Genomic DNA, 26,756 nt, shown 5'->3' on the forward strand with positions numbered 1-26,756 from the left:
AGACAACTATTCAAGATACAAATAAATTTACTTAATGTACCATAAGACTAAGTACTTTGATTAGTTCAAAGAGTACAAGGTTGATGGAGAAATGTTAAAGTAAAAAGTCACTATGGAAGATCGTAGTGGCAAGTACCTCTTGAGAGATTTTAGGAGTCACTTATCAGTAGTTGGATTTCAATCCCAACTAACTGCATCTGGTACACCCCAACAGAATGGTGTAGTAGAAAGAAGGTAAAGGACTCTTATGGAATAATTAGATAGATGATGAGTTATTCAGAAAATTACCAAATTTGTTTTAAGGATAAAACTCTGAAAACGAAAGTGAACATAGTACCTTCCAAGTTAGAACTCTCTACTCATATAGAATTGCTGAATAGGCGTAAGCCTATTTTGAAGCATATTCGGATTCGGGTAGTCCAGCACATATGCTGAAGAGAGACAATAATAAGTTGGACAGGAATTCACTTGTTTGTGGGTTATCCTAGAGAAATGAAAGTAGGTTTATAGTCTTAAAAATCAGAAGGTTATTGTTAGCATCAATGACCAATTTTTAGAAAAGGACTATGTAATAAACCTCATGCCCATAAGTAAATTTGTTCTTAGCTTTTTAGAAAAGGACATGTCAAGGGCATTTATATGTGTGTGCATGATTGTATTATAAAATACAGCAGGAGCTGTATTTAGTTTTATTAGGATTTTATTTTTGATCTAGATACATGTACATTCCTTTTATGGAATATAGGATCAAAATTGTAAAATTCTATTTATGTCGCGGATCGAATCTTGCAAAGCGTGGAACCTTCTAAGGACCAGAGGCGCAGCGGAACAAGGAGCAAGATGGATGCGACAGCTAGACCCGGTGGCGGTGGCCAAATATGGCAGCAGCTTGGGATGACAACACACGGAGGACAACTAGAGATAAAAACCATAATAGTTGAAAATTAGATTTTCTATTTATTGCTTTTATATTGTGCTGTGTGTGCATGTTAGTTTACAAGTTTAGTAGGCTAGCATAGTTAAAATTCCTCATTAATAAATAACTAAGTGGAAGAGGGATTTTTAAGTAAATCCCATGGTCTCCATTACTGGTTTGTAAGTGATGCAAACAAGTTTGCGCGTTGGCTCGAGTGCCTTCCTCCATACGGATGAGCTTGTTTGTGGATCACTAGAACAGACTTCCATTTTTGGATGACTATAGGAAGTTAATTAAGAGCGTGTGATCTTCCCCAACGGAAGGGGCATAATCTTATTAATGGACTTAGTGTCAAGTAATGGTATACACTTAGACACATCTAATAGTATCCTCCCCATCGGAGTCACTGTTATTATTTGTGTGACCAAATGAAACCAACTATTAATTTGTCATAAAACTAGGTTGACAAGATAATAAAATTAAAGGGTTAAAACCCCTCTTACAAATGATTGATTTTGTATACGTCCACACTAACGTGGCATACAAAATTAACGGTGTTTGAGATAATTTTATTTGTCATAAAGTTACGTTGACAAGATAGTTAATGGGTAAAATCCTCCTCTTACAAATGTTGATTTTGTATACGTCCACACTAACGTGGCATGCAAAATTCACGGTGTATTGAGGTGTTGGTAAATTTAAATAGTATTGTTAGAGGAATCAATATTATTTAAATTTAGAAGTCTTGACCAAATATTTGATTAAAGATAGACCAACTATTAATTTTATTCGTCATAAAGTAAGGTTGACGAGATAATAAATGATAAAATTTCCTCTTTGAATTTGTATACGTCCACACTAACGTGGCATACAAAATTCATGGGGATTTTTAAGGAGTTGGTCTTAACCAAATATTTTTGTGATTCTTAGGATGATGGTCAATCCCTAGCTGATATACTTTAGGATAGACTTAGTGGTCCCAATTATAATTGATTGGAAATAGGATTTGGACATTAAGGTAGACTGTCCTCTTAGAACTAAGAACAATTTAGGTGTATTTAATTCATTAGTTGAAACATGTCTAGTGGTGTTATCTACCAGAACCTGGAGTGTAGATACAAGATGCCATTAATCATGTATGCAATTCATTGCAGGGTTCCAGGAAACCCGACAACTAAATGAAAGGTAAATCACCGTCCACATGGACACTACTGTAAAAGTGGTAGCTATTGCAGTGGGAGATGTTTATCCTTTGATAAGAATAAAATATGGATTTTAAGTAATTGTCTTTACGTACCAAGTTTAGAAAGAACCTGATTTCAGTTTCTAAACTATTATAGATATTGTGTCTATTTTGATAACAAAGTTGTTATCAAGAAAAATAGGGAAGTTATCTATTCTGGTATGATGGTTGACAATTTATAATCCAATAACTCCCACGATGCAACAAATGGAAATTAGTAACACATCTTCTAATTTTAAGAGAAAGCAACATTTGGAAATGAACCAATTATATCTTTGGCATCTAAAAGCTAGGTTATACTTGAGTAGGATTCATTGGTAGCTAATGAACTTTTGAGTTCATTGGTAGTGGAAATATTTCCAACCTGCGAGTCTTACTTGGAAGGAAAATAACCAAGAAGCTTTTAAGTCCAAGGGGTATGGAGTCAAAGATATGTTGAAATCGGTTCATTCTGATTTGTGTGATCCTATGACTATCCAGACAAGAGGTAGTATTGAATATTTTATCTATTTTATAGACAACTATTCAAGATACAAATAAATTTACTTAATGTACCGCAAGACTAAGTACTTTGATTAGTTCAAAGAGTACAAGGTTGATGCGGAGAAATGTTAAAGTAAAAAGTCACTATGGAAGATCGTAGTGGCAAGTACCTCTTGAGAGATTTTAGGAGTCACTTATCAGTAGTTGGATTTCAATCCCAACTAACTGCATCTGGTACACCCCAACAGAATGGTGTAGTAGAAAGAAGGTAAAGGACTCTTATGGAATAATTAGATAGATGATGAGTTATTCAGAAAATTACCAAATTTGTTTTAAGGATAAAACTCTGAAAACGAAAGTGAACATAGTACCTTCCAAGTTAGAACTCTCTACTCATATAGAATTGCTGAATAGGCGTAAGCCTATTTTGAAGCATATTCAGATTCGGGTAGTCCAACACATATGCTGAAGAGAGACAATAATAAGTTGGACAGGAATTCACTTGTTTGTGGGTTATCCTAGAGAAATGAAAGTAGGTTTATAGTCTTAAAAATCAGAAGGTTATTGTTAGCATCAATGACCAATTTTTAGAAAAGGGCTATGTAATAAACCTCATGCCCTCATGACCGTCTGAACCTTACTATCACTAGTATCATAACTGAGTTAGTTTTGTTTTTACGAATCAATCGATTTCATCTTATGTGAGAGAACTTCATTAGAAAATGAAACCATGTATAGATGTAACCGCAAATAACAATCACTTTTATTAAATACATGAATATTTCTACAACACACTAGCCAAGTGAAGAAAGTCAATAGATTATCATTACATGTTCCTAAATTTGTAGTTACACATTTTAAAATTTAACATTTCACAAACAAGCAACTTTACAATTTGTTGATTGATTAAGGGTATTGTCAATGAAACTATGAAAACAAAAAAAGGCTAACAATAAAGTCAAAATGTATAACATTAACAACACAAGATAATTGATATTTTATTAAACTACATTGGTAAAGTTCCATATTAATTCATTTATGCCTTATGTGCTAGTCATTATTCCAAAGGCTAGTAGGCACCCATGATTTACTTTCTTCGTATTGGCCCTGAGACGGGTTGGAGGGGGCACTGGGGCGCTGGGGCGAGCGTATTCGCCTTTTTTTTGCCATCATATTAATTCATTTATGTTCCCGAGGCAGGGTTGAGTTGGCTGGTGTGGGGTAGAGTGGCTACCATAGGTGTCACGCCCCCAAAGAAATCCCTGCCCGAAGAAATTTCGGCAGCATCTCCCCTGTACGGGTGACAATCTGAAGCATTATGACATACAAAATATACATCATCCACATACGACTGAATATATAAATAACCACGCAGTTTATATCATCAACCCACTCGGCTGGAACAAAATAAACACATCTATGTAGTTTAATAAGCCTACACGGCTGAAAGTAAACACACAACAGCGTATGCACAGCGGAAAACACAAAACAATGCGAATATAAGACCAACAACGACACTAACAAAATATCTGCAACCACCAGACTAGACTAAAAAAAAATCCACAATGACTTGTTCAAAAATAAAATACGCAAAATTAACATACCACTCAAACAGTAACAAAACCAAAAAAGAAGACAATCCTCGAGTGTGACGTGGGATCGACAGCCGAGACTCTCCAAGCATCCATGACTCATCTACCTGTTACCTGACGAAAGAAAATCAATTTACGAGGTGGTGAGTATTGGAACTTAGTGGGTAAACATAAGATAGTGCATGAACAAAATAAACCAATAGAGAATATCAAAAAAATACAGTCTCATAAGAAAAATAGCAGATACTAAAACAGAATCATAATAAATATTCATACCTGAAACCATATCATAGGCTAAAAAGAGAAGGTCAGAAGTAGTACTAATCTGCTACAGTACTGCTCATAACTACAGAGGAAATACGTAAGGTATATACAGACTTCCAATAAGTAAACCAAGGACTAAACACCTACAACGAGGGTACATCTCAACCTAAGAAAGCATAGCCGCATAAGTGAGCAACAGCAGTAAGCAATAACAGCATATATAAACAGCAGCAGCCAAAGCAAATATAATAACATTGTATGCACGGATGGTCACTCCCGCCCACCTCTCTACACCATGACCCCTGTATGGTCGAGAGGCCGGGTCAGTGATAGACAGTACACCACTCCAGCTATCACTCTCACGAGTGGGCGAGGGGACAGTTGCATAGTAGCTAACTAGCTACATCTGCGACGGGGGTCCTTGCTGCTCGTATTCCAGCTACCACTACCCATGAGTGGTCGAGTGCGTCACGACAGGACAAGCGACATCAACTCCAACTACCACTCTCTTGAGTGGATGAGGATGCGACCCTGGTCAACGACTCTCTCGACCGTAAGGGAGAATTGGTCGTCGAAATGCATGACATGACATGACATGATGCGCCAAATGCAACAATCATCATACAAATATAAGCAAAAATTAGGTATGCTACATGAAGCCAGCATGCTCAATACAGAACATAAATAAACAATAATCAAAACATACAAATATGATATCTAGTATTTGCTACTTGTCATGGACAACAACAAGAGACTGTATAGATGTGGAAACGAATATCTCAAAGATCACGTGGAAGTATCAAGCGCAAGAAAAATAAGAGTGGAGTCAAGGTAACAACAATTTCTTATCCAAAATCGTTCATGCACCAAGGTCAAAGTACTAAAAGAAGCAAAGCAAGAAGTACCCGCCTTATATGTAGATCGAGCTAACCGTCTTCAATCAACGTCCTGCAAATCAAGTGATGTACAGTTTAGCTAATTTCATAAACAACACTAGCTAAACCGAAACCCAACTTAATTAGGGAAAAATCCTAATCCAACTATGAACCTCGATTCACTCAAATCTATCAAAATTCCCAACTACCTTTCAAGAGCCAATACTAATAGCAAAAACCATATTGGGTTCACACTTCAACCTACTAGATTAGACCATAAGTTCATTGCTAACTCAAAGACAAGAATACCACAGAACAAACCTCCAATCACGCCCATATTGTCCTAGGATTCAAAAGCACACTAAAGAGCCAAGAAACTCTTAGGTAACACATTAAAATCTATTGAATAATTCTTAGAAATCCATATCCAAACAAAGGAACAGAGCAACTTTGAATAGAATCCGGGCAAAATCCATAGCTAATCGGCAAACAGAAACAACCTCAACAAGAAACCAAGCATCCGAATCTGTCCAGCATTTTAGAGACAACAAGAAGTGGCAAGGGCATTATAAATCAAGGCGTAACGCACCAACAACTTGCCCAAAGCTTTCAATAGCTCAAGGAGAAAGCAAAACCCCATCGTAACTAGCCAAGACTACCAAGAACGTGATCCCTAACTCATATCGTTAAAAAGAAGCTGAACTAAACCATTTCCAATCGCAAACTAAGCAAGAGGAATCCGGAGCAAAATATAGAAATTCGATCAGAAACCCCTAGCGTCGAATAAGAGAACATCCAAACCTTTATTCTTGCCTGCCTAAAGAAAACCCTACCTCATACCTACAAGGGAAATCCTACCTGTTGGATTAGTGAGGGCACGACTCGGAGAGGAGAGGATTGGCGGCTGTGACTTTGGTTGAGGGAAGAGGATCAACAACGGTGGCTGCGACGACTGTGGTGCCCGCGTGAGGAGGAGAAACCGGTTGTGTGGTGCTCGTGCGAGGGAGATGGAAGGAGGTAGGGAAGAAGAGGCTGGTTGTGTCGGCATTAGGGTGCAAAGACGGCGACGCTGCGGTGCTTGCATGAGGAGGGGAAGCCGGTGGCCGTGGCTCGACGGCTGTGACCTGATGGAGAAGAGAGGTCGGCGGTGGGTTTGGGGAGACGAGGGCCACGAGAAGGAGGTGCTCACGTGAAGGCTCGAAGATGAGGAGATCGGGTGGATGAGGGAAATCGGGTGAAGGTGATAGCTTGGGCACGATTAGAATTAAAAGGGCATTTTATAACTTAGGTCTTTTCAATTAAGGACTAAGTTATTTTCTCAATCAACTCCTCATAAGGGATATTCTTAACAAGCTTTTTCCCAAACTTATAAACGTATCCCTTCCAAATACGTCATACGAGCTCCAATTAAATCCTAGAAAATTTCTAAAAATCCCTAAAAATTCCGTTAAGGCTATTAGCCTAGTAAACCTTATTATTTAATTATTAATTTGGGCACTGTACTTTACATTCTCCCCCACTAATAAAAATTTGGTCCCCAAATTTCCTGCTCAACTCCGGGATCCTCATCCTAGAGTAACAACAAATAACATACTCCTATACTAGTCCATCATAGTATTATGATCAAATCCTTAACCGAAAAGGATGCCTCTGTGGGTTATGAGCTCATCTTACTTCCGCTACTTTCACTCTATTGACTAGCCAACTGTGAGTAAATCAACTACCTCTGAAATCCCTAATCCACTATCAACAGCTCCTCTAACATTTGTATAGGATGCTCAAACTATCCATCAGTTTGAGAGTGAAAAATCTATACTAAAGCAAAGCTCCTAACCCAAAATCATCAGGAAAGGAAAAATGATACAACAATGGTGACAGCACCAACACTAAGACACGTGCTCTACATACCAATTCTCAACTTGTAAATGTCCAAAACCCCAACTTAATCACAAAGAGTATGAACACGACACCACACCAAAACACCCACAATTTCGGCCCCTGAAAACCCAAAACCAAGCAAAAGCCAACATAATAAAGAAAACATCACACCACAACCCTTACTGCCTAGGCTAGAACCAACACTTACAGCAATTATAGAAAGTTCAGTTGCTAGATGTCGTTTATGAAGTTAAAGCTTGAGAGACTATTGATTTGACACTATAGTAAATACAGGATGCTGTATGAATACTTAGCCATGCACCTTAGACTCATAAAGGGCCAAGCATATTCACATGGGTGATCAAATTCTTGATCGTTTACTAGGTCAACATCATGATAAATAGTCTACACACAATGCTCGCTTACACACACATTTTGTCCTTATCATTCTAAAAAATCATTTCCAAAATTAAGACAAAATTAGGATGGTTAAGATTGACTTGAACAAAACATCATTTACAACGCTCAGAGCTTACATGGCCTCGCTACACGATCTCAGAAGCTCAAAACCTCTATGGCTATGCAACCTTCAATAGGTCTTTCATGAATAATTTTAATGCCTATTGTAGCCAACATAGTGAATTATAGAAAGAAAGAGAAGCTTTGCCAGACCAAGTCTTTCTTAATAGCCTTTTAGGAGATTAAAGAAGGGAAGACTAATGTGTCTATCCTTAGACACTAATCTTTCTATGTTTGCATGTTGTAGCTTTACAGTTGTATCTGCCTTTGGATGTGTTCCTATAAGTAGCTTTGTTTCCAGAACATATTTGCCTATCCTTTATAATATTATCCAAAGAACACATGCTTTGTCTAGTTGAGTTCTAAAGGAAAAGATGACACACATTTATCCCTGCATGGCGGCTATGTTATTTTTTTAAAAAAGTACAGACCATATTTCTTCTAACTACTCTATTGATCAAAGTTAGAAAAGGTCAATCGATTCTTTCCTAATCGAAGTAACACGATATTTAGAAAATGTTATACAGTACCCAACTAGTAATAGGAGAACTAGTAACACTGGTGGTATGGTAGGAAAATTCTACGAGACCGTAATCAATGAACTCTACTAAGGTTGGATGGACCTAAGCAATGGCTGACCCAACACATCACATTTGGTAAAAACAACTAAACAACTATACAAACATACCTCCTATAACTTGGAGAAGTCCTGCCGCTGCCTGGTCCCAAAACCCGAAGAGTCACATCGAGAAATCAAATAACGACAAAAACTGAAACACCGAAGATAGGTATCGTAAACCTTCGCTCTGATACCACTAAATTGGTATCAGATTAACTCGAAAATCATAAATCGAAACGAGATCGAAATACCAAAACACAAAACCCAGCATTTGACTTGTACCAGACTCTGATACCACTAAATTGGTATCAGATTAATGTGAAAATATAGAACACGAAAGACAAATCGTAAAATCTAAAACATAAAATTAGGCTTCGCAAACCTGGCACTGATACCAAAATTGGTATCGGATTAACTCGAAAATGCAAAACACGAAAAACAACTGACATCGTAAACCTGCTCTGATACCAAAAATTGGTATCAGATTAACTCGAAAACCTAGAACACAAAAAAACAACAGACATTGTATACCTACTCTACTACCAAAAACTGGTATCAGATTAACTCAAAAACCTAGAACACAAAAAAATAACAGATATCGTATACCTGCTCTGATACCAAAAATTGTCACGCCCCCAAAGGAGTCCCTGTCCGAAAAAATTTCGGCAGCATCTCCCCTGTACGGGTGATAATATGAAGCCACGCAGTTTATATCATCAGCCAACTCGGCTGGAACAAAATAAACACATCCACGTAGTTTAATAAGCCTACACGGCTAAAAGTAAACATACAACAGCGTAAGCGTAGCAAAAACACAAAACAATGCGAATATAAGACCAATAATGACACTAACAAAATATCTACAACCACCAGACTAGACTAAAAAAAAATCCACAGTGACTTGTTCAAAAGCAAAATACGCAAAATTAACATACCACCCAAACAGTAACAAAACCTAAAAAGAAGACTATCCTAGAGTGTGACGTGGGACCGGCAGCCGAGACTCTCCAAGCATCCATGACTCATCTACTTGTTGTCTAGCGAAAGAAAACCAATTTGTGAGGTGGTGAGTATTGGAACTCAGCGGGTAAAGATAAGATAGTGTATGAACAAAATAAACCAATAGAGAATGCCAAAAGGAATACAGTTTCATAAGAAAAATAACATATACTAAAACAGAATCATAATAAATGCTCATACCTGAAACCATATCCTAGGCTAGTAAGAAAAGGTCGGAAGTAGTACTAATCTGCTACATTATTGCTCATAACTACAGAGGAAATACATAAGGTATATACAGACTTCCAATAAGTAAACCAAGGACTAAACACCTACAACAAGGGTACATCTCAACCTAAGAAAGCATAGCCGCATAAGTGAGCAACAGCAGTAAGTAAGCAATAACAGCATATATAAACAGCAGCAACCAAAGCAAATATAATAACATTGTATGCACGGATGGTCACTCCCGCCCACCTCTCTGCACCATGACCCCTGTATGGTCGAGAGGTCGGGTCAGTGATAGACAGTACTCCACTCCAGCTACCACTCTCACAAGTGGCCGAGGGGACAGTTGCATAGTAGCTAACTAGCTACATATGCGATGGGGATCCCTGCTGCTCGTACTCCAGCTATCACTACCCATAAGTGGTCGAGTACGGCACGACAGGACAAGCGACATCAACTCCAACTACCACTCTCTCGAGTGGCCGAGGATACAACCCTAGTCAACGACTCTCTCGACCACAAGGGAGAATTGGTCGTTTACATGCATGCCATGACATGATGCGCCAAATGCAACAATCATCAAACAAATATAAGCAAAAATTAGGTATGTTACATGAAGCCACCATGCTCAATACAGAACATAAATAAACAATAATCAAAGCATACAAATATGGTATCTAATATCTGCTACTTATCATGGACAACAACAAGAGACTATATAGATGTGGAAACAAATATCTCAAAGATCACATGGAAGTATCAAGCGCAAGAAAAATAAGAGTGGAGTCAAGGTAACAACAGTTTCTTATCCAAAATAGTTCATGCACCAAGGTCAAAGTACTAAAAGAAGCAAAGCAAAAGTACCCGCCTTATGTGTAGATCGAGCTAACCCGTCTTCAATCAACGTCTTGCAAATCACGTGATGTACAATTTAGCTAATTTCATAAACAACACTAGCTAAACTGAAACTCAACTTAATTAGGGAAAAATCCTAATCCAACTATGAACCTCGATTCACTCAAATCTATCAAAATTCCCAACTACCTTTCAAGAGCCAATACTAAGAGCAAAAACCATATTGGGTTCACACTTCAACCTACTAGATTAGACCACAAGTTCATTGCTAACTCAAAAACAAGAATACCACAGAACAAACCTCCAATCACGCCCATATTGTCATAGGATTCAAAAGCACACTAAAGAGCCAAGAAACTCTCAAGTAAGACATTAAAATCTATTGAATAATTCTTAGAAATTCATATCCATACAAAGGAACAAAGCAATTTTGAATAGAATCCGGACTAAATCCATAGCTAATCGGCAAACAGAAACAACCTCAATAAGAAACCAAGCATCCCAATTTGTCTAGCATTTTAGAGACAACAAGAAGTGGCAAGGGCATTATAAATCAAGGCGTAACGCACCAACAAACTGCCCAAAGCTTTCAATATCTCAAGGAGAAAGCAAAACCCCATCGTAACTAGCCAAGACTACCAAGAACGTGATCCCTAACTCATATCGTCAAAAAGAAGCTGAATTAAACCATTTCCAATCGCAAACTAAAGAAGAGGAATCCGGGGCAAAATATAGAAAATCGATCAGAAATCCCTAGCATTGAATAAGAGAACATCCTAACCTTTATTCTTGCCTATCTAAAGAAAACCCTATCTCATACCAACAAGGGGAATTCTACCTGCTGGATTAGTTAGGGCACGGCTCGGAGAGGAGAGGATCGACGGCTGTGACTTCGGTTGAGGGAAGAGGATCAACAACGGTGGCTGCGATGGCTGTGGTGCCCGCGTGAGGAGGAGAAACCGGCTGTGTGGTGCTCGTGTGAGGGAGATGGAAGAAGCAGGTAGGGAAGAAGAGGCTGGCTGTGTCAGCGTTAGGGCACAAAGACGGCGACGCTGTGGTGCTCGCGTGAGGAGGGGAAGCCGGTGGTTGTGGCTCGACAGCTGTTGCCCGACGGAGAAGAGAGGTCGGCAGTGGGTTTGGGGAGACGAGGGCCGCGAGAAGGAGGTGCTCGCGTGAAGATGAGGAGATCGGGTGGATGAGGGAAATCGGGCGAAGGTGATGGCTTGGGCACGATTAGAATTAAAAGGGCATTTTATAACTTAGATCTTTTCAATTAAGGACTAAGTTATTTTCTCAATCAACTCCCTCATAAGGGATATTCTAAACAAGTTTTTTCCCAAACCTATAAACATATCCCTTCTAAATACGTCATACGAGCTCCAATTAAATCCTAGAAAATTTCTAAAAATCCCTAAAAATTCCGTTAAGGCTATTAGCCTCGTAAACCTTATTATTTAATTATTAATTTGGGCACTGTACTTTACATTCTCTCCCACTAATAAAAATTTGGTCCCCAAATTTCCTGCTCAACTCCGGAATCCTCATCCTAGAGTAACAACAAATAACATACTCCTATACTAGTCCATCATAGTATTATGATCAAATCCTTAACCGAAAAGGATGCCTCTGTGGGTTATGAGCTCATCTTAGTTCAGCTACTTTCACTTTACTGACTAGCCAACTGTGAGTAAATCAACTACCTCCGAAATCTCTAATCCACTATCAACAGCTCCTCCAACATTTGTATAAGACGCTCAAACTATCCATCAGTCTGAGAGTGAAAAATCTATACCAAAGTAAAGCTCCTAACCCAAAATCGTCAGGAAAGGAAAAATGATACAACAATGGTGACAGCACCAACACTAAGACACGTGCTCTACATACCAATTCTCAACTTGTAAATGTCCAAAAACCCAACTTAATCACAAAGAGTATGAACACGACACCACACCTAAACACCCGCAATTTCGGCCCCTGAAAACCCAAAACAAGCAAAAGTCAACATAATAAAGAAAACATCACACCACAACCCTTACTGCCTAGGCTAGAACCAACACTTATAGCAATTATAGAAAGTTCAGTTGCTAGATGTCGTTTATGAAGTTAAAGCTTGGGAGATTATTGATTTGACACCATAGTAAATACAGGATGCTGTATGAGTACTTAGCCATGCACCTTATACTCATAAAGAGCCAAGCATATTCACATGGGTGATCAAATTCTTGATCGTTTACTAGGTCAACATCATGATAAATAGTCTGCACACAATGCTCGCTTACATACACATTTTGTCCTTATCATTCTATAAAAAGCATTTCCAAAATTATGACAAAATTAGGATGATTAAGATTGACTTGAACCAAACATCATTTACGATGCTCAAAGCTTACATGGCCTCGCTACACCATCTCAGAAGCTCAAAATCTCTATGGCTATGCAACCTTTAATAGGTCTTTCATGAATAATTTTAATGCCTATTGTAGCCAACATAGTGAATTATAGAAAGAAAGAGAAGCTTTGCCAGACCAAGTCTTTCTTAATAGCCTTTTAGGAGATTAAAGAAGGGAAGACTAATGTGTCCATCCTTAGACACTAATCTTTCTATGTTTGCATGTTGTAGCTTTGCAGTTGTATCTACCTTTGGATGAGTTCCTATAAGTAGCTCTGTTTCCAGAACATATTTGCCTATCCTTTATAATATTATCCAGAGAACACATGCTTTGTCTAGTTGAGTTCTAAAAGAAAAGATGACACACATTTATCCCTGCATGGCGGCTATGTTATTTAAACAAAAAAAGTGCATACCATATTTCTTCTAACTACTCTATTGATCAAAGTTAACAAAGGTCAATCGATTCTTTACTAATCAAAGTAACACGATATTTACAAAATGTTATACACTACCCAACTAGTAATAGGAGAACTAGTAACACTGGTGGTATGGTAGGGAAATTCTACGAGATCGTAATCAGTGAGCTCTACTAAGGTTGGATGGACCTAAGCAATGGCTGACCCAACACGTCACATTTGGTAAAAACAACTAAACAAGTATACAAACATACCTCCTATAGCTTGGAGAAGTCCCGCCGCTGCCTGGTCCCAAAACCCGAAGAGTCACATTGAGAAACCAAATCACAACAAAAACCAAAACACTAAAGATAGGTATCGTAAACCTTCGCTCTGATACCACTAAATTGGTATTAGATTAACTCGAAAATCGTAAATCGAAACGAGATCGAAATACCAAAACACAAAACCCAGCATTTGACTCGTACCAGACTCTGATACCACTAATTGGTATCAGATTAACTTGAAAATATAGAATACGAAAGATAAATCACAAAATCTAAAACATAAAAATAGGCTTCGCAAACCTGGCTCTGATACCAAAATTGGTATCAGATTAACTCGAAAATGCAAAACAAGAAAAACAATAGACATCGTAAACCTGCTCTGATACCAAAAATTGGTATCAGATTAACTCGAAAACCTAGAACACAAAAAAACAACAAACATTGTATACCTGCTCTATTACCAAAAACTGGTATCAGATTAACTCGAAAACCCAGAACACAAAAAAACAACAGACATCGTATACCTACTCTGATACCAAAAATTGTCACGCCCCCAAAGGAGTCCATGTCCGAAGAAATTTCGGCAGCATCTCCCCTGTACGGGTGACAATATGAGGCCACACAATTTATATCATCAGCCCACTCGGCTGGAACAAAATAAACACATCCACGCAGTTTAATGAACCTACACGGCTGAAAGTAAACACATAACAGCGTAAGCGCAGAGGAAAACACAAAACAATGCGAATATAAGACCAACAACGACACTAACAAAATATCTGCAACCACCAGACAAGACTAAAAAAAAAACCACAGTGACTTGTTCAAAAGCAAAATACGCAAAATTAACATACCACCCAAACAGTAACAAAACCCAAAAAGAAGACTATCCTTTAGTGTGACGTGGGACCGACAGCCGAGACTCTCCAAGCATCCATGACTCATCTACCTGTTTCCTGGCGAAAGAAAATCAATTTGCGAGGTGGTGAGTATTGGAACTCAGCGGGTAAAGATAAGATAGTGCATGAACAAAATAAACCAATAGAGAACGCCAAAAGGAATACAGTTTCATAAGAAGAATAACAGATACTAAAACAGAATCATAATAAATGCTCATACCTGAAACCATATTCTAAGCTAGTAAGAGAAGATCAGAAGTAATACTAATCTGCTACATTACTGCTCATAACTACAGAGGAAATATGTAAGGTATATACAGACTTCCAATAAGTAAACCAAGGGCTAAACACCTACAACGAGGGTACATCTCAACATAAGCAAGCATAGCCGCATAAGTGAGCAACAGCAGTAAGTAAGCAATAACATCATATATAAACAACAGCAGCCAAAGCAAATATAATAATAGCGTATGCACGGATGGTCATTCCCGCCCACCTCTCTGCACCATGACTCCTGTATGGTCGAGAGGTCGGGTTAGTGACAGACTGTACACCACTCCAGCTACCACTCTCACGAGTTGCCGAGGGGACAGTTGCATAGTAGCTAACTAGCTATATCTGTGACGGGGGTCCCTGTTGCTCGTACTCCAACTACATCTACCCATGAGTGGTCGAGTGTGGCACGACAGGACAAGCGACATCAACTCCAACTACCACTCTCTCGAGTGGCCGAGGATGCGACCCTGGTCAACAACTTTCTCGACCTCAAGGGAGAATTGGTCGTTGACATGCATGTCATTACATGATGCGCCAAATGCAACAATCATCATACAAATACAAGCAAAAATTAGGTATGCTACATGAAGTTAGCATGCTCAATACATAACATAAATAAACAACAATCAAAGCATACAAATATGGTATCTAATATCTGCTACTTATCATAGACAACAACAAGAGACTGTATAGATGTGGAAACGAATATCTCAAAGATCACGTGGAAGTATCAAGTGCAAGAAAAATAAGAGTGGAGTCTAGGTAACAACAATTTATTATCCAAAATAGTTCATGCACCAAGATCAAAGTACTAAAAGAAGCAAAGCAAGAAGTACCCGCCTTATGTGTAGATCGAGCTAACCGTCTTCAATCAACGTCTTACAAATCACGTGATATACAATTTAGCTAATTTCATAAACAACACTAGCTAAACCGAAACCCAACTTAATTAGGAAAAAAATCCTAATCCAACTATGAACCTCGATTCACCCAAATCTATCAAAATTCCCAACTACCTTTCAAGAGCCAATACTAAGAGCAAAAACCATATTGGGTTCACACTTCAACCTACTAGATTAGACCACAAGTTCATTGCTAACTCAAAAACAAGAATACCATAGAACAAACCTCCAATCATGCTCATATTGTCCTAGGATTCAAAAGCACACTAAAGGGCCAAGAAACTCTCAGGTAACACATTAAAATCTATTGAATAATTCTTAGAAATCCATATCCATACAAAGGAACAAAGCAACTTTGAATAGAATTTGGACTAAATCCACAACTAATCGGCAAACAGAAACAACCTCAACAAGAAACCAAGCATCCGAATTTGTCCAGCATTTTAGAGACAACAAGAAGTGGCAAGGGCATTATAAATCAAGGCGTAACACACCAACAACCTACCCAAAGCTTTCAATAGCTCCAGGAGAAAGCAAAACCCGATCGTAACTAGCCAAGACTACCAAGAACGTGATCCCTAACTCAAATCGTTAAAAAGAAGCTAAACTAAACCATTTCCAATCGCAAACTAAGCAAGAGGAGTCTGGAGCAAAATATAGAAAATCGGTCAGAAATCCCTAGCGTCGAATAAGAGAACATTCAAACCTTTATTCTTGCCTACCTAAAGAAAACCCTATCTCATACCTACAAGAGAAATTCTACCTGCCGGATTAGTTAGGGCACGACTCGAAGAGGAGAGGATCGACGGCTGTGACTTCGGTTGAGGGAAGAGGATCAACAACGGTGGCTGCGACGGCTGTGGTGCCCGCGTGAGGAGGAGAAACCGGTTGTGTGGTGCTCGTGCGAGGGAGATGGAAGAAGTAGGTAGGGAAGAAGAGGTTGGCTGTGTCGGCGTTAGGACACAAAGACGGCGACGCTGCGGTGCTCGCGTGAGGAGGGGAAGCCGGTGGCCGTGGCTCGGCGGCTGTGGCCCGACGGAGAAGAGAGGCCGGCGGTGGGTTTGGGGAGACGAGGGCCGCGAGAAGGAGGTGCTCGCGTGAAGGCTCGAAGATGAGGAGATCGGGTGGATGAGGGAAATCGGGCGAAGGTGATGGCTTGGGCACTATTAGAATTAAAAAGGCATTTTATAACTTAGGTCTTTTCAATTAAGGACTAAGTTATTTTCTCAATCAACTCCCTCCTAAGGGATATTTTAAATAGGCTTTTTCCCAAATCTATAAATGTATGCCTTCCAAATACATCATACGAGCTCCAATTAAATCCCAGAAAATTTCTAAAAATCCCTAAAAATTCCATTAAGGCTATTAGCCTAGTAAACCTTATTATTTAATTATTAATTTGGGCACTGTACTTTACTATAGGACAATGGTTCGAATCTCGATAAAGTCTAGGAAAAAGGCCTCCCCCACACTGGCCAACTACAACTTCCCAATTTGCCCCTCATAGATGGTCGTGGGGCCCATTGTGTGGAGTCACTGGGGTGGTCGATTCTGTTTGGACCTTGATCATCGGCTAAAGGGGGGTGAATAGCCGAACACCACTTTGTTCACCTCCTATGTATTCGTTCGTGTACAGCAAAAAATATAAAACTAATACAAATACAAAAAAGCTAAGAATAAGAAAGAAAACAAACAAATCTTAACACATTTCATTTAATGTGGTTCAAAGATGATACTCCTACTCCACGACGTGTCCGTAAGGTGAACAATCCCTGTGATCCTTCGGTGGATCAATCTCCGACAAACTCCGACTAGTGAACAACTCCTTCTTGAAGGAGAACCTTGCCACAAACTCGATCATGCACACTTGGATCACGAGAGCTTAGAGACTTTAGGTAGAGGTTAACTACCTCTAATTTCATCAACCAAGCTAGTCATCTCGAATTCCATTATATAGAGCTTGGGGGAAAATATCTAAGATATTTTCCCTCTACCAGTAGATTGCTAAAATCACCAATTGATTGGCCTATGTGGAAAATCGACTGTTATACCCCAATGACTCGATACTAGTGGACTGATGAAAACACTAATCGACTGGTCCACTTCGGTTGATAGAACAGAAATATTCTGTTATCTCCCAGTCGACTGACCAGTCGACTGATGAAGGTACCAATCGACTGGTCACCTTAGGCTGAGCAAACAGAAGCTCACACTTATTGTTTCTCAACCACCAGTCAATTGGAACAGATACCAGTCGACTGATAAACCCTAATACTAGAGTTTTTACCCCAAGTACACTCACTCAGTACTTGTATTCGCCCGCACAACTTGACCTTGCCTTCTAGTCTCCTCCATTAGCCTTGCATCCTTCAGACGCTTCCCCATCCTTTTCACTTTGCTTTCAAGAGATTCCTTCGGCCTTATCCTTGTTGTCCAGTCTTCCATTGCCATGAGGCTCCTCACCTCCAAGACTTCAACCTTGCCAAGAGCTCCTTGCTCCGGGACTTTATCCTTGTCAAGAGATCCTTGCTCCGGGATTTCATTCTTGCCAAGTCACACTTGGACTTATGTTGCCAAAACAACACACTTGAACTTACACCGCCAAGCCTCCACACTTGGACTATGTCTTTGGCAAGATCACACTTGGACTTTGCCTTATATTTGCATCCTGCACACTCACAAGCATATATCAAATATAATAATAACTTTACTTAAACTTTTACCCAAACAGTAAAACATAGGGTCACACTGATTGCTCCAATAGATTCCGCCTTTTTGCTACCAAATTAATTCATTTACAAAATATTAGTAGAAGAAAACTTACATGTTGTTTACAAGATTGATCATAGTGTAAAATTTCGTGCACACTACGGTTTTAACTACACTCTACTGTGATTGATTTTTCTATAATGATAAAAAAAAATTAGACATATTACGAAAATGTCCCTTAGCTACAATATTGGTAAGGGAAATTTGAGATGTTATCATTGCCTGCACGGTTTACCTATTATTTAAAATGTTGGTTGACGAAATTCAATGAGTACTTGAAATTTTTGAACCTAGTGTTACAGTTGCTTACACCCAATAGCCAACACCTCGCTTAAACCCTGCTCTAAGATAATAGCAGAGAACTGGCAAAGCCACTACCTAGAACAAGGTTTTGTCAGTTTCAACTTGGTAGCCATGAGGGAGGTGTGTGACCGGGAGTAGCTGCCTCATGAAGATCGTGGGAGACATAAACTGCACTGTTTGTTGTAGAAAAAGTTGCATCGGAGCTACTTTTGTTAAATTTTCCCCGATCGTATTTTCCATGTTCAATAATCTGAAAAGTTCATCAAATATAAAACTCCACCAAAGCGACGATTTTAACCTATGATCAATTTTTGTTTTTCTCACAAGAAGATGCACCGTTCGTCGGAAAATATTTGGCATAGGCTTGACGTTTGTCAACTTCTCTCCGTTCGGCTTTTTTGTGCAGCAAAAGATCACAGCTCACCAAAAAATAAGCTACACCATTTGTTGAAAAATAAGCTACACCATTTGTTGAAAAATAAGCTACACCATTTTCCAAAAATATAAGTTGCACCGTTTGCTGATTGTCACCTTTGATTCGGACGAAGGTCGCTTTCTCCAAGAAGACGTGGGTGTGGTTCAAAGTATTCTTTTTGCTTCCGATACAATTATCATGCCAACGGGAGCAAGGGTAAAATAGAAAATGAACCTAGTAAAATTATGCAATTTGGACAATCTCAAAATCACCTACATGATTTAGGTAAATCGCATAACCAGCTACACAGTTTGAAAAATTGCCAAAAATGCTCTTTGTATATAAAATTAAATATAATATAGTAAAAATATAAATAACTAATAAAATAAAGACTAAAAAAAGGCTAAATCAACCGGGCTAGATACAAATTTTATGCCACAATATTTATCTTTTATTTGACGATAATATTGTTTTTATGCCAAAACATTTGACTAAAAAGTTTGACATGAATTCCTCATTTTCATTTCAAAACTAGTGAAATAAAAAAAATATCAACTCGCACCATATGAAGAAAAAAAAATTCTATATATTTTTATTATATAATTAAATAAAACATTATATTATATTATTTGATATAATTTAAGATTTGAAAATTCATCCAGATGTTTCGTACGTGATTCAGACATGTCCATTTCAAATACAACTTTATGTGCGTGTCATTGGCGAAATTCTTGAATATTTTTTTACATTCCAGAATAAATAAAATAATATTGTTGGCCACGTAGCATCGTGATATCTATCTTATCAGCAACAAATTAAATTAACACGTGCACTCGGATTCCTCTGTAATGTTTGACCGTCGTCATGTGGCCGGTGCGTTGATGGATTGTGGCTGATCAGAAACTGCAAACTCTCTGCGAAGAAACCTTTCGACGATCATCAGGAACTCCTCCGCTTTTTCTTCGTGAGGCAGGTGCCCGCATTCCTCAATCACCTCGAAGCTCGAACCAGGAATCGATAATGAGAGGCGCTTAGCGTTCCATGCTGGGACAACCCGGTCGCTGTCGCCGGTAATAATCAACACTGCATCAGCATGCATGCATTATTTCAACGGCAAAAACTAACTCTAAATTATAATATAAAATAAGATAAAATAAAATAAAAATAGAAATAGAAATGCAATGAAAGCTTTTATATACCAGGGCATGAAATGTGAGCGAGTCGTTCAGACAATGGTGGTTTCTTGGAAGAAGAGACAGTCAGCAAAGCCAAAGTGTACTCCAGAAATGCCCTCTCCCAACCTTTGGCCTTGAGTGGCTGCATGAAGAGAGATCGATGCATATTTAATTTAATTTGTTGTTTACTGTAATTAACGTACTTATTAGATTTGCTTTAGTAAAGTAATGGGAGCCGACCTTTGTATAACCTTGTATCACATAATCTGTGATTTTGCTTGGCTCAAACCAAGAAACACGAATAGCCGATATTCCAAACTTGTCCACTATCATTCTTACCTGCAGGAAACATAACCCAAACTGTTCATACTCACACATTCAGTCCTTTTATTGTATGGGAAGTGAGAGATATCATCTTTTATTTGGCTGAGTGGTAAGGTTTAATTCTTTTTAATAGTGATATTTATGGAAAATTTTCTTAATTAATTGTATAGGTAAAACGATAAGAGCTTACTATTGACCAGTAGCCGAGTTATATTAATTTTTATTGTCAAATTATGTCTAATATGACTTTTTAAATCTAATTATGTCACAATATGTCTAGTTATATGTATTAATTAGTTGGTACGACATTTATTTAATGAGGTAACCTAACTAACTATATAACGACGTAATCTAGTCTGAGTCAGATCAATATCAATAACATTAATGAGGTAGATGGATTGAAAACTCTCCTTGCGACTTATTGCCTTTTGGTCAGCGTCAATGAGGAGACAGTGGTAGTAGATGGGTTAAAAACTTGCCTTTTTTAAGGTTAACGTACTGGTACAAGTATTTCATATATTACGCTACATTATTGACATTCCCATGCTAATTTAATTTTATCCATCCAAATTCTAATTAATAAAAGAGGTTCCTCATCATGTTGTATGTGAAGGTCCAATATGTGATTGAATCCAGAAAAAAAAAATCTCACAATATAGATATATACCAGCATTAACGCCTGTGTCGATTGCAAGAATGCCGTCAGTGCTCGAGCAAACAGAGAACCAGCCATATCTCTCAAGGCTTTCAGCACAATAAAGATTACAAGCACCAACTGCGTCCTTATATCAGCTAGCGCTTTAAAAAACCTGAGAATACGATTCTCCGGAGCTCCATTTTCCTTGCCAATTGATCTCCCGCCGGATAACGGAGCAAATATCGCCGGCGAGACGAGGACCAGCGCAGCGACCTTCTCGGGGTCTTTCAAGTACGTCTCGACGGCGACGAAGCAACCGGCAGAGTGCCTGAGAATTAAGCAGAGACCTTGAGCATTTATTTAGATAGATAGATAGATAGACAGACGACATACCCTATCAGTAGAGCCTTTGCGCCTTTTTTCTCCGAAGCCAACCGATCTATGAAGAAGAGCGTGGCGAGGACTGAAAAGATCATGGAGTAGGGATTCAAACCGCTACTCGCCGCAGAGGTCCTCGAAGTGAGGCCGAAGGCAGGGCGGTCGAAAGCCAGGACGTCGGCCATGACCACTCGCGCCAGGGGCTGCATCACTCGGTCCCACGAGAAGGCCGACGCGCCGAAACCGTGAAGCAGGACAGTTGGAATTGCTCGAATCCCACCCTTTACATCTTCTTCTTCGAGAGGAGGCCTGCTGATTTTGTGGTGCAGATCGACCCCGTTGAATTCGCAGAAGCAGCTGTCGGCGTCGGCTAGCTCTTTCGGATCCAGTAGCTCATCCTGGGCGACGCCCGCGACGCTGCGTTGGGGAAGCATCGAAGAGAAGCAGCAGCCATCTTCAGCCATGATTGGCGACACGGAGCAGAGCACGCGGGAGCAGGGTTTAAATAAATGCAGGGCACCAATTAGTTTATTTTCGATTAAACATATTATCATTTAATTTGAATTTTTATTTTAATTCTTAGCAGCAATAATAATTTCCACGATATCTCTAAGTCTAACTACGACCAAACTCGGCGTCTGCATTTAATCTGAGAAAACGAGTCATTGAAATAACGGACTACATAAGAATTAAAATATGATTCAAAGCATAAATTATAATCCCAGACAAAAAATATGTAAATGCAATTCCATCTGAAATTTTCTGTCATAAATAAAATTTGTATTTTTTTCATTTTGAAAGGAGAAAAAAACTCTATTTTTGCACAGACTAATTCCCCTGTAAACGTGATACAGTAGAATTTCGCTATCTAACTTCTATTTTCCATCTTCATGAAACGACAAGTGCTGCTACAGTCTGACCACACACGTACAAGCGACAATGGCAGGTAGAGACTGACCACACCCATGCCGTCACGTTTTCTTTTTTGGCGTTTGGGATTTTGCTCTTTACAAATTGATTTTTGGAGTTTAAATAATTCTGGTCGACAGACAATACAATGCATGTGTTTAATTTAGTGATTCTGAAAATTAAACAACATATTTCACATTTTAATCTAAATTCTTGTTAGAATTTGAGAGTCAAGTCAATCATGTGGGTACGACTTTTCCTCGCTGAGGTCAGAGTCTTCATCCCCAAGCCAAAGAACTACTTCGAAATTTGTATATGGAGTGAAAAATAAAATAATAATAATAATATTTTTTATAATGTATTTACTGTTTTATTTTTAGAGGCATACTTCCAATTTTTCTCCAATCCGGTCCTCTTCTTTCCTTCCAACGATGCAAGGTAGCATATCTTGTGCCCTATTTATTTGGGAGCGCGTATAATAAAAAGATTGAATTATACAAGATCGAAATACTTTTTATTGTTTACATGTAAATTTCAAATCCATGAATTAATTATTTTTATCTCTAATTTTCATCCCCTCGAATTGGAAAGTGAGCGGACAAAAGAGAATGAGAAGTATGCAATCTCAAAAACCCTCTTACCTTCTCTTGGACTCTTGCTGGACACTCCGCTTGGAGCACCGAGCAATCTTCCCCATCCCGGCATCGACCCGATCATTGCCACCTCCTCTTTCTATTTCACTCCTGCCCCTCTCCTTCTCCCCTCCTCCGCCGCCAACAACCACAACAGTAGTGGAGATTCGGCGTTCAGCCTTGCGATCTTACTGTGAGGTTGCCGGTGATCACCAGGTCACCAATGTGATTACCGCTAAGGCACCCATGAATCGCGAGCTCGTCGCGGTCGTCGTTACTTGACTTTCCCTTCTTCTAGTTTACTTTTTATCTTTCATCATTTCGTTCCTTTCTTAGGGATATATTTCCACGATGAATTCCTTTCCTTTTTTCATCCACTCTTCCGAATAAATAAAGCATAAGTGCCCCGTCTGAAAGATTATTGTAAATCCCTAGACCACATGAATTTTATGAAACAAAATAAGAACTTGTACATAGGAAATACAAAAACATCAGCATGGATAGTTTCAATGAAACCATAGGAAAAAAAAACAAAAACATAAACATGACAACGAACCTAATTGCAAAGTCATGATATTTGTCCTTTAGCATCATCTGAGAATTCCTTAGGAAGAAGAAGCGGAAGCAAAATGGAGAGATTTTCCAAGAGGCTTAGCTTAGGGTTGTCGGAGCCGCAACCTTCTTCGATGGGGGACTAGGGTTTATGTCAAGATGATAGCCTAAACCCTTGGAAATCCTCCTTATATAGACAGTCAATCCATATCAGCCCATAGATGGTAATGGATCAAGCTAAAGGTTTCTACACATTCAACTTACATCCAATAACTCGAAACATAATAAACTTAAGTTTGGTCATTTAAATGAGTTCGATTTATATCTACAAGTACAAATTACCAATAAGCCACCTAATAAAGATTAAATCCAACAATCTTCCACTTCGGTTATAGGTGAGTTGTATATGACATACAAGTATAATTTTAGTTGATATCAAATCGTATGGGTACAATATACTCCTATAACAATCTGGTCCATTAACTTTATTAGTATAGAATTAAAGAGGTCATAGCTACTATATATACCTGTAACAAACCCCAATAATAATTATAATACCAATGTTATTAATAACATAGATCAAGATGTGGATGTGTAAGAGTGGAAATTACGTGAAATGTGATCAATACATATCAATTTCCAACTAGTCTTGAATGACCCAAAGGGCTTGATCATATTTGCTAAAGTTTTTTGCTAAATTGTACTAGCAAATCATGATCGGAGCCTTGTGATTCTTAATGAAATCCATATCATATTTATAAACATCAAATGCTAAACAATAGTAGTAAATCATCATACTTTATTTCATATTGTCAAATAAATAAATAGAATTCCCATTAATGTTTTAAATTTTAAGTATGTAATATAATTAAAATAAAATGTTTGTATTTATAAACATAGAGCAATAAATAAATGTTTGTGTTTATAAACTTTAAGTTGTTCCATAAGAAGAACTCTCATATTCACAACATGCCTATGAAACGCCTTATGCACCAAGCCCTTAATAAGTAGACCTGCCAACATGGAATCTGTGCTGATATGTTCAATCATGACTTGATAGCTCTGAACTCTTTCTTTAACTACCAAAAACTTGATGTTGATGTGCTTGGACTTCGATAAAGTGAGATTGTTCTTAATATACAATTTTGCAACTTTATTATCATAGTTGATCCTTAATGGTCTGTCAATGCCATTAATGATCTACAGGGTTATGATGAAACTCCATAGCCAAATATCATTAGATGCTTCCAGCATGCTACTAACTTTGCCTCCAGTGGCTAGTAGTGTCAGCTTAACGCTCTGCCAAGATATAGTCCCTCCAGTAAACATAAAAATATAGCCTTGCAGTGGACCTCCTAGTATCTAAGTATCCAACAAAATCAAAGTCTAAATATCCAATCACCTCCAGGTGATTTAACCTCCAATGCATGAGTATGTATCATTTAGTTCTTTGCAAATACTGCATTACTCTCTTTATTGATTTCCAGTGTGACGGTTCTAGGTTATTAACATATCTGTCTAACATCTCTATTATAAACGCTATATCTAGTCGTGTACAAACCTGTGCATATATGAGACTTCTCACAACTAATGCATAAGGAAATTATTCCATCTCCTTTATTTCAAGTTCAAATCATAGACACTGCTACAAGTTGAATTTGTCACCAGGTCCATAATTCTGCATACTATATTTTATAAGAACATTTTTAATGCAAGCCTTTTGTGATAGTCCAAGAATGTTTATTGAACGATCACAACAAATCTGTATGCCTAAAATAAAGGATGGTTCACCAAAATCTTTTATTTCAAAAATACCATATAGAAATGATTTGGTTTCATGCAGTAGACCCTTATGCTGTGTTTGGTTTGGATGATAGTGATTGATTAAGGTAAAATTCATGGGTTTATCCCATGTTTGGTTCAATTTTAGATAAACCGATTCACTCCTTCCAAGAAAGGATAAAGTTGTGTTAAAGCTGTATAATTAAACCCATAAAAAAAACAATGACTAATAATCCACACTTTATATCACCTCTTTTATTCCCAAAATAACCTTTGCCCTACCCAAAATAAAAAATAAACCCATCACTTTCCTCTCCATCGTACAAAACATGCGTCGAACAAGCTTTCTCTCCTGCACGCGAAATCTGTAAAATTGAAAAGAAGTCGTCGGCCTATTAGAAGATTCATACGTCCTCCCTTCTCGACGGTAAATCTTCATCTAAATCTGCGACTATGATATTTATTTTAATATGGTGTTGCAAAAACTGTATTGTTTCCGCACGACATTGATTTTGTTTCTGCACCTTTCTTCATTGTTATTAAACGTGTCATAATGTTTGGATGTTCGATCCTGCTCGTGCATTGTTCTTTCTTATTCAAATCGAAAGCTTTCCTGAGGTTTATCATGGATTTTTAGGGAAAAAATGAAAGTTTTACCCCCTAAAATGTATCAAATCTCAAAATTTTGTGCGTAATCGTGACTGCTTTTTTATGTCTTTTATTTTAATAGCCTACTTTTCGGGTTGTTCTAAACATGTTCGTTTGTCATAAACGAGATGAGTTAGGCTCTCAAAAATTTTATCGATCATTTTGCTGCAGTTGGTGGGAACACTGGAACAAATGTGTTTCGAGTTTCCTTGTGTGGATACTCTTTTATGGATACCCAACCTGTTGTGGTTGAAATGTTCTGATTTTTTCCTAATCTTGCATGATATTTTATGGTTTTGGTAGTCACCGTTCTATGTATATTATGTTTTTCTTGGATTTTGGCTCAAAATCTGAATAAATTTTATGATTAAAAAAAAATATCACATGTATTTTAGGCACAATATGGTGTTGCAAAAACTACGATATTTACTCACAAATCTAAATATTTTTTTCTTTAAGTCCAACCTTATATAAGAATTTTTTCGAACTTTATTGTTAATAACCTTTGAAAATATAATTTCTTGTGAAGTATCTTTGCAAGATGGCCATTAACCATAGGTACATTCTACTATTTGTGATGCTGCACCAAATTATGTGTCGATCATTTTTG

General features: G+C 38.1%; 2 protein-coding genes across 2 annotated transcripts; both read right to left on the minus strand.

Moving 5' to 3' along the window:
* Positions 1 to 5,418: 5,418 nt before the first annotated feature.
* Positions 5,419 to 18,067, minus strand: LOC121972222. Its single transcript, XM_042523916.1, has 3 exons — positions 17,951 to 18,067; positions 16,386 to 16,785; positions 5,419 to 5,446 (listed from the first exon to the last, which is right to left on the minus strand). The coding sequence occupies exons 1-3, from the start codon at positions 18,065 to 18,067 to the stop codon at positions 5,439 to 5,441; spliced, it is 525 nt and encodes a 174-aa protein (XP_042379850.1). The 3' UTR covers positions 5,419 to 5,438.
* A 1,823-nt stretch (positions 18,068 to 19,890) lies between these two features.
* On the minus strand, positions 19,891 to 22,077 carry LOC121973113 (2-hydroxy-6-oxononadienedioate/2-hydroxy-6-oxononatrienedioate hydrolase-like). Its single transcript, XM_042524694.1, has 5 exons — positions 21,639 to 22,077; positions 21,276 to 21,573; positions 20,525 to 20,623; positions 20,309 to 20,426; positions 19,891 to 20,192 (listed from the first exon to the last, which is right to left on the minus strand). Exons 1-5 carry the CDS (start codon positions 22,055 to 22,057, stop codon positions 19,972 to 19,974), a joined length of 1,155 nt encoding a protein of 384 aa, XP_042380628.1. The 5' UTR covers positions 22,058 to 22,077; the 3' UTR covers positions 19,891 to 19,971.
* Between the last annotated feature and the right edge of the window lie 4,679 nt (positions 22,078 to 26,756).

The sequence above is a fragment of the Zingiber officinale genome, chromosome 4A, assembly GCF_018446385.1.
Source record: "Zingiber officinale cultivar Zhangliang chromosome 4A, Zo_v1.1, whole genome shotgun sequence".
In the NCBI taxonomy this organism is placed as follows: domain Eukaryota; kingdom Viridiplantae; phylum Streptophyta; class Magnoliopsida; order Zingiberales; family Zingiberaceae; genus Zingiber; species Zingiber officinale.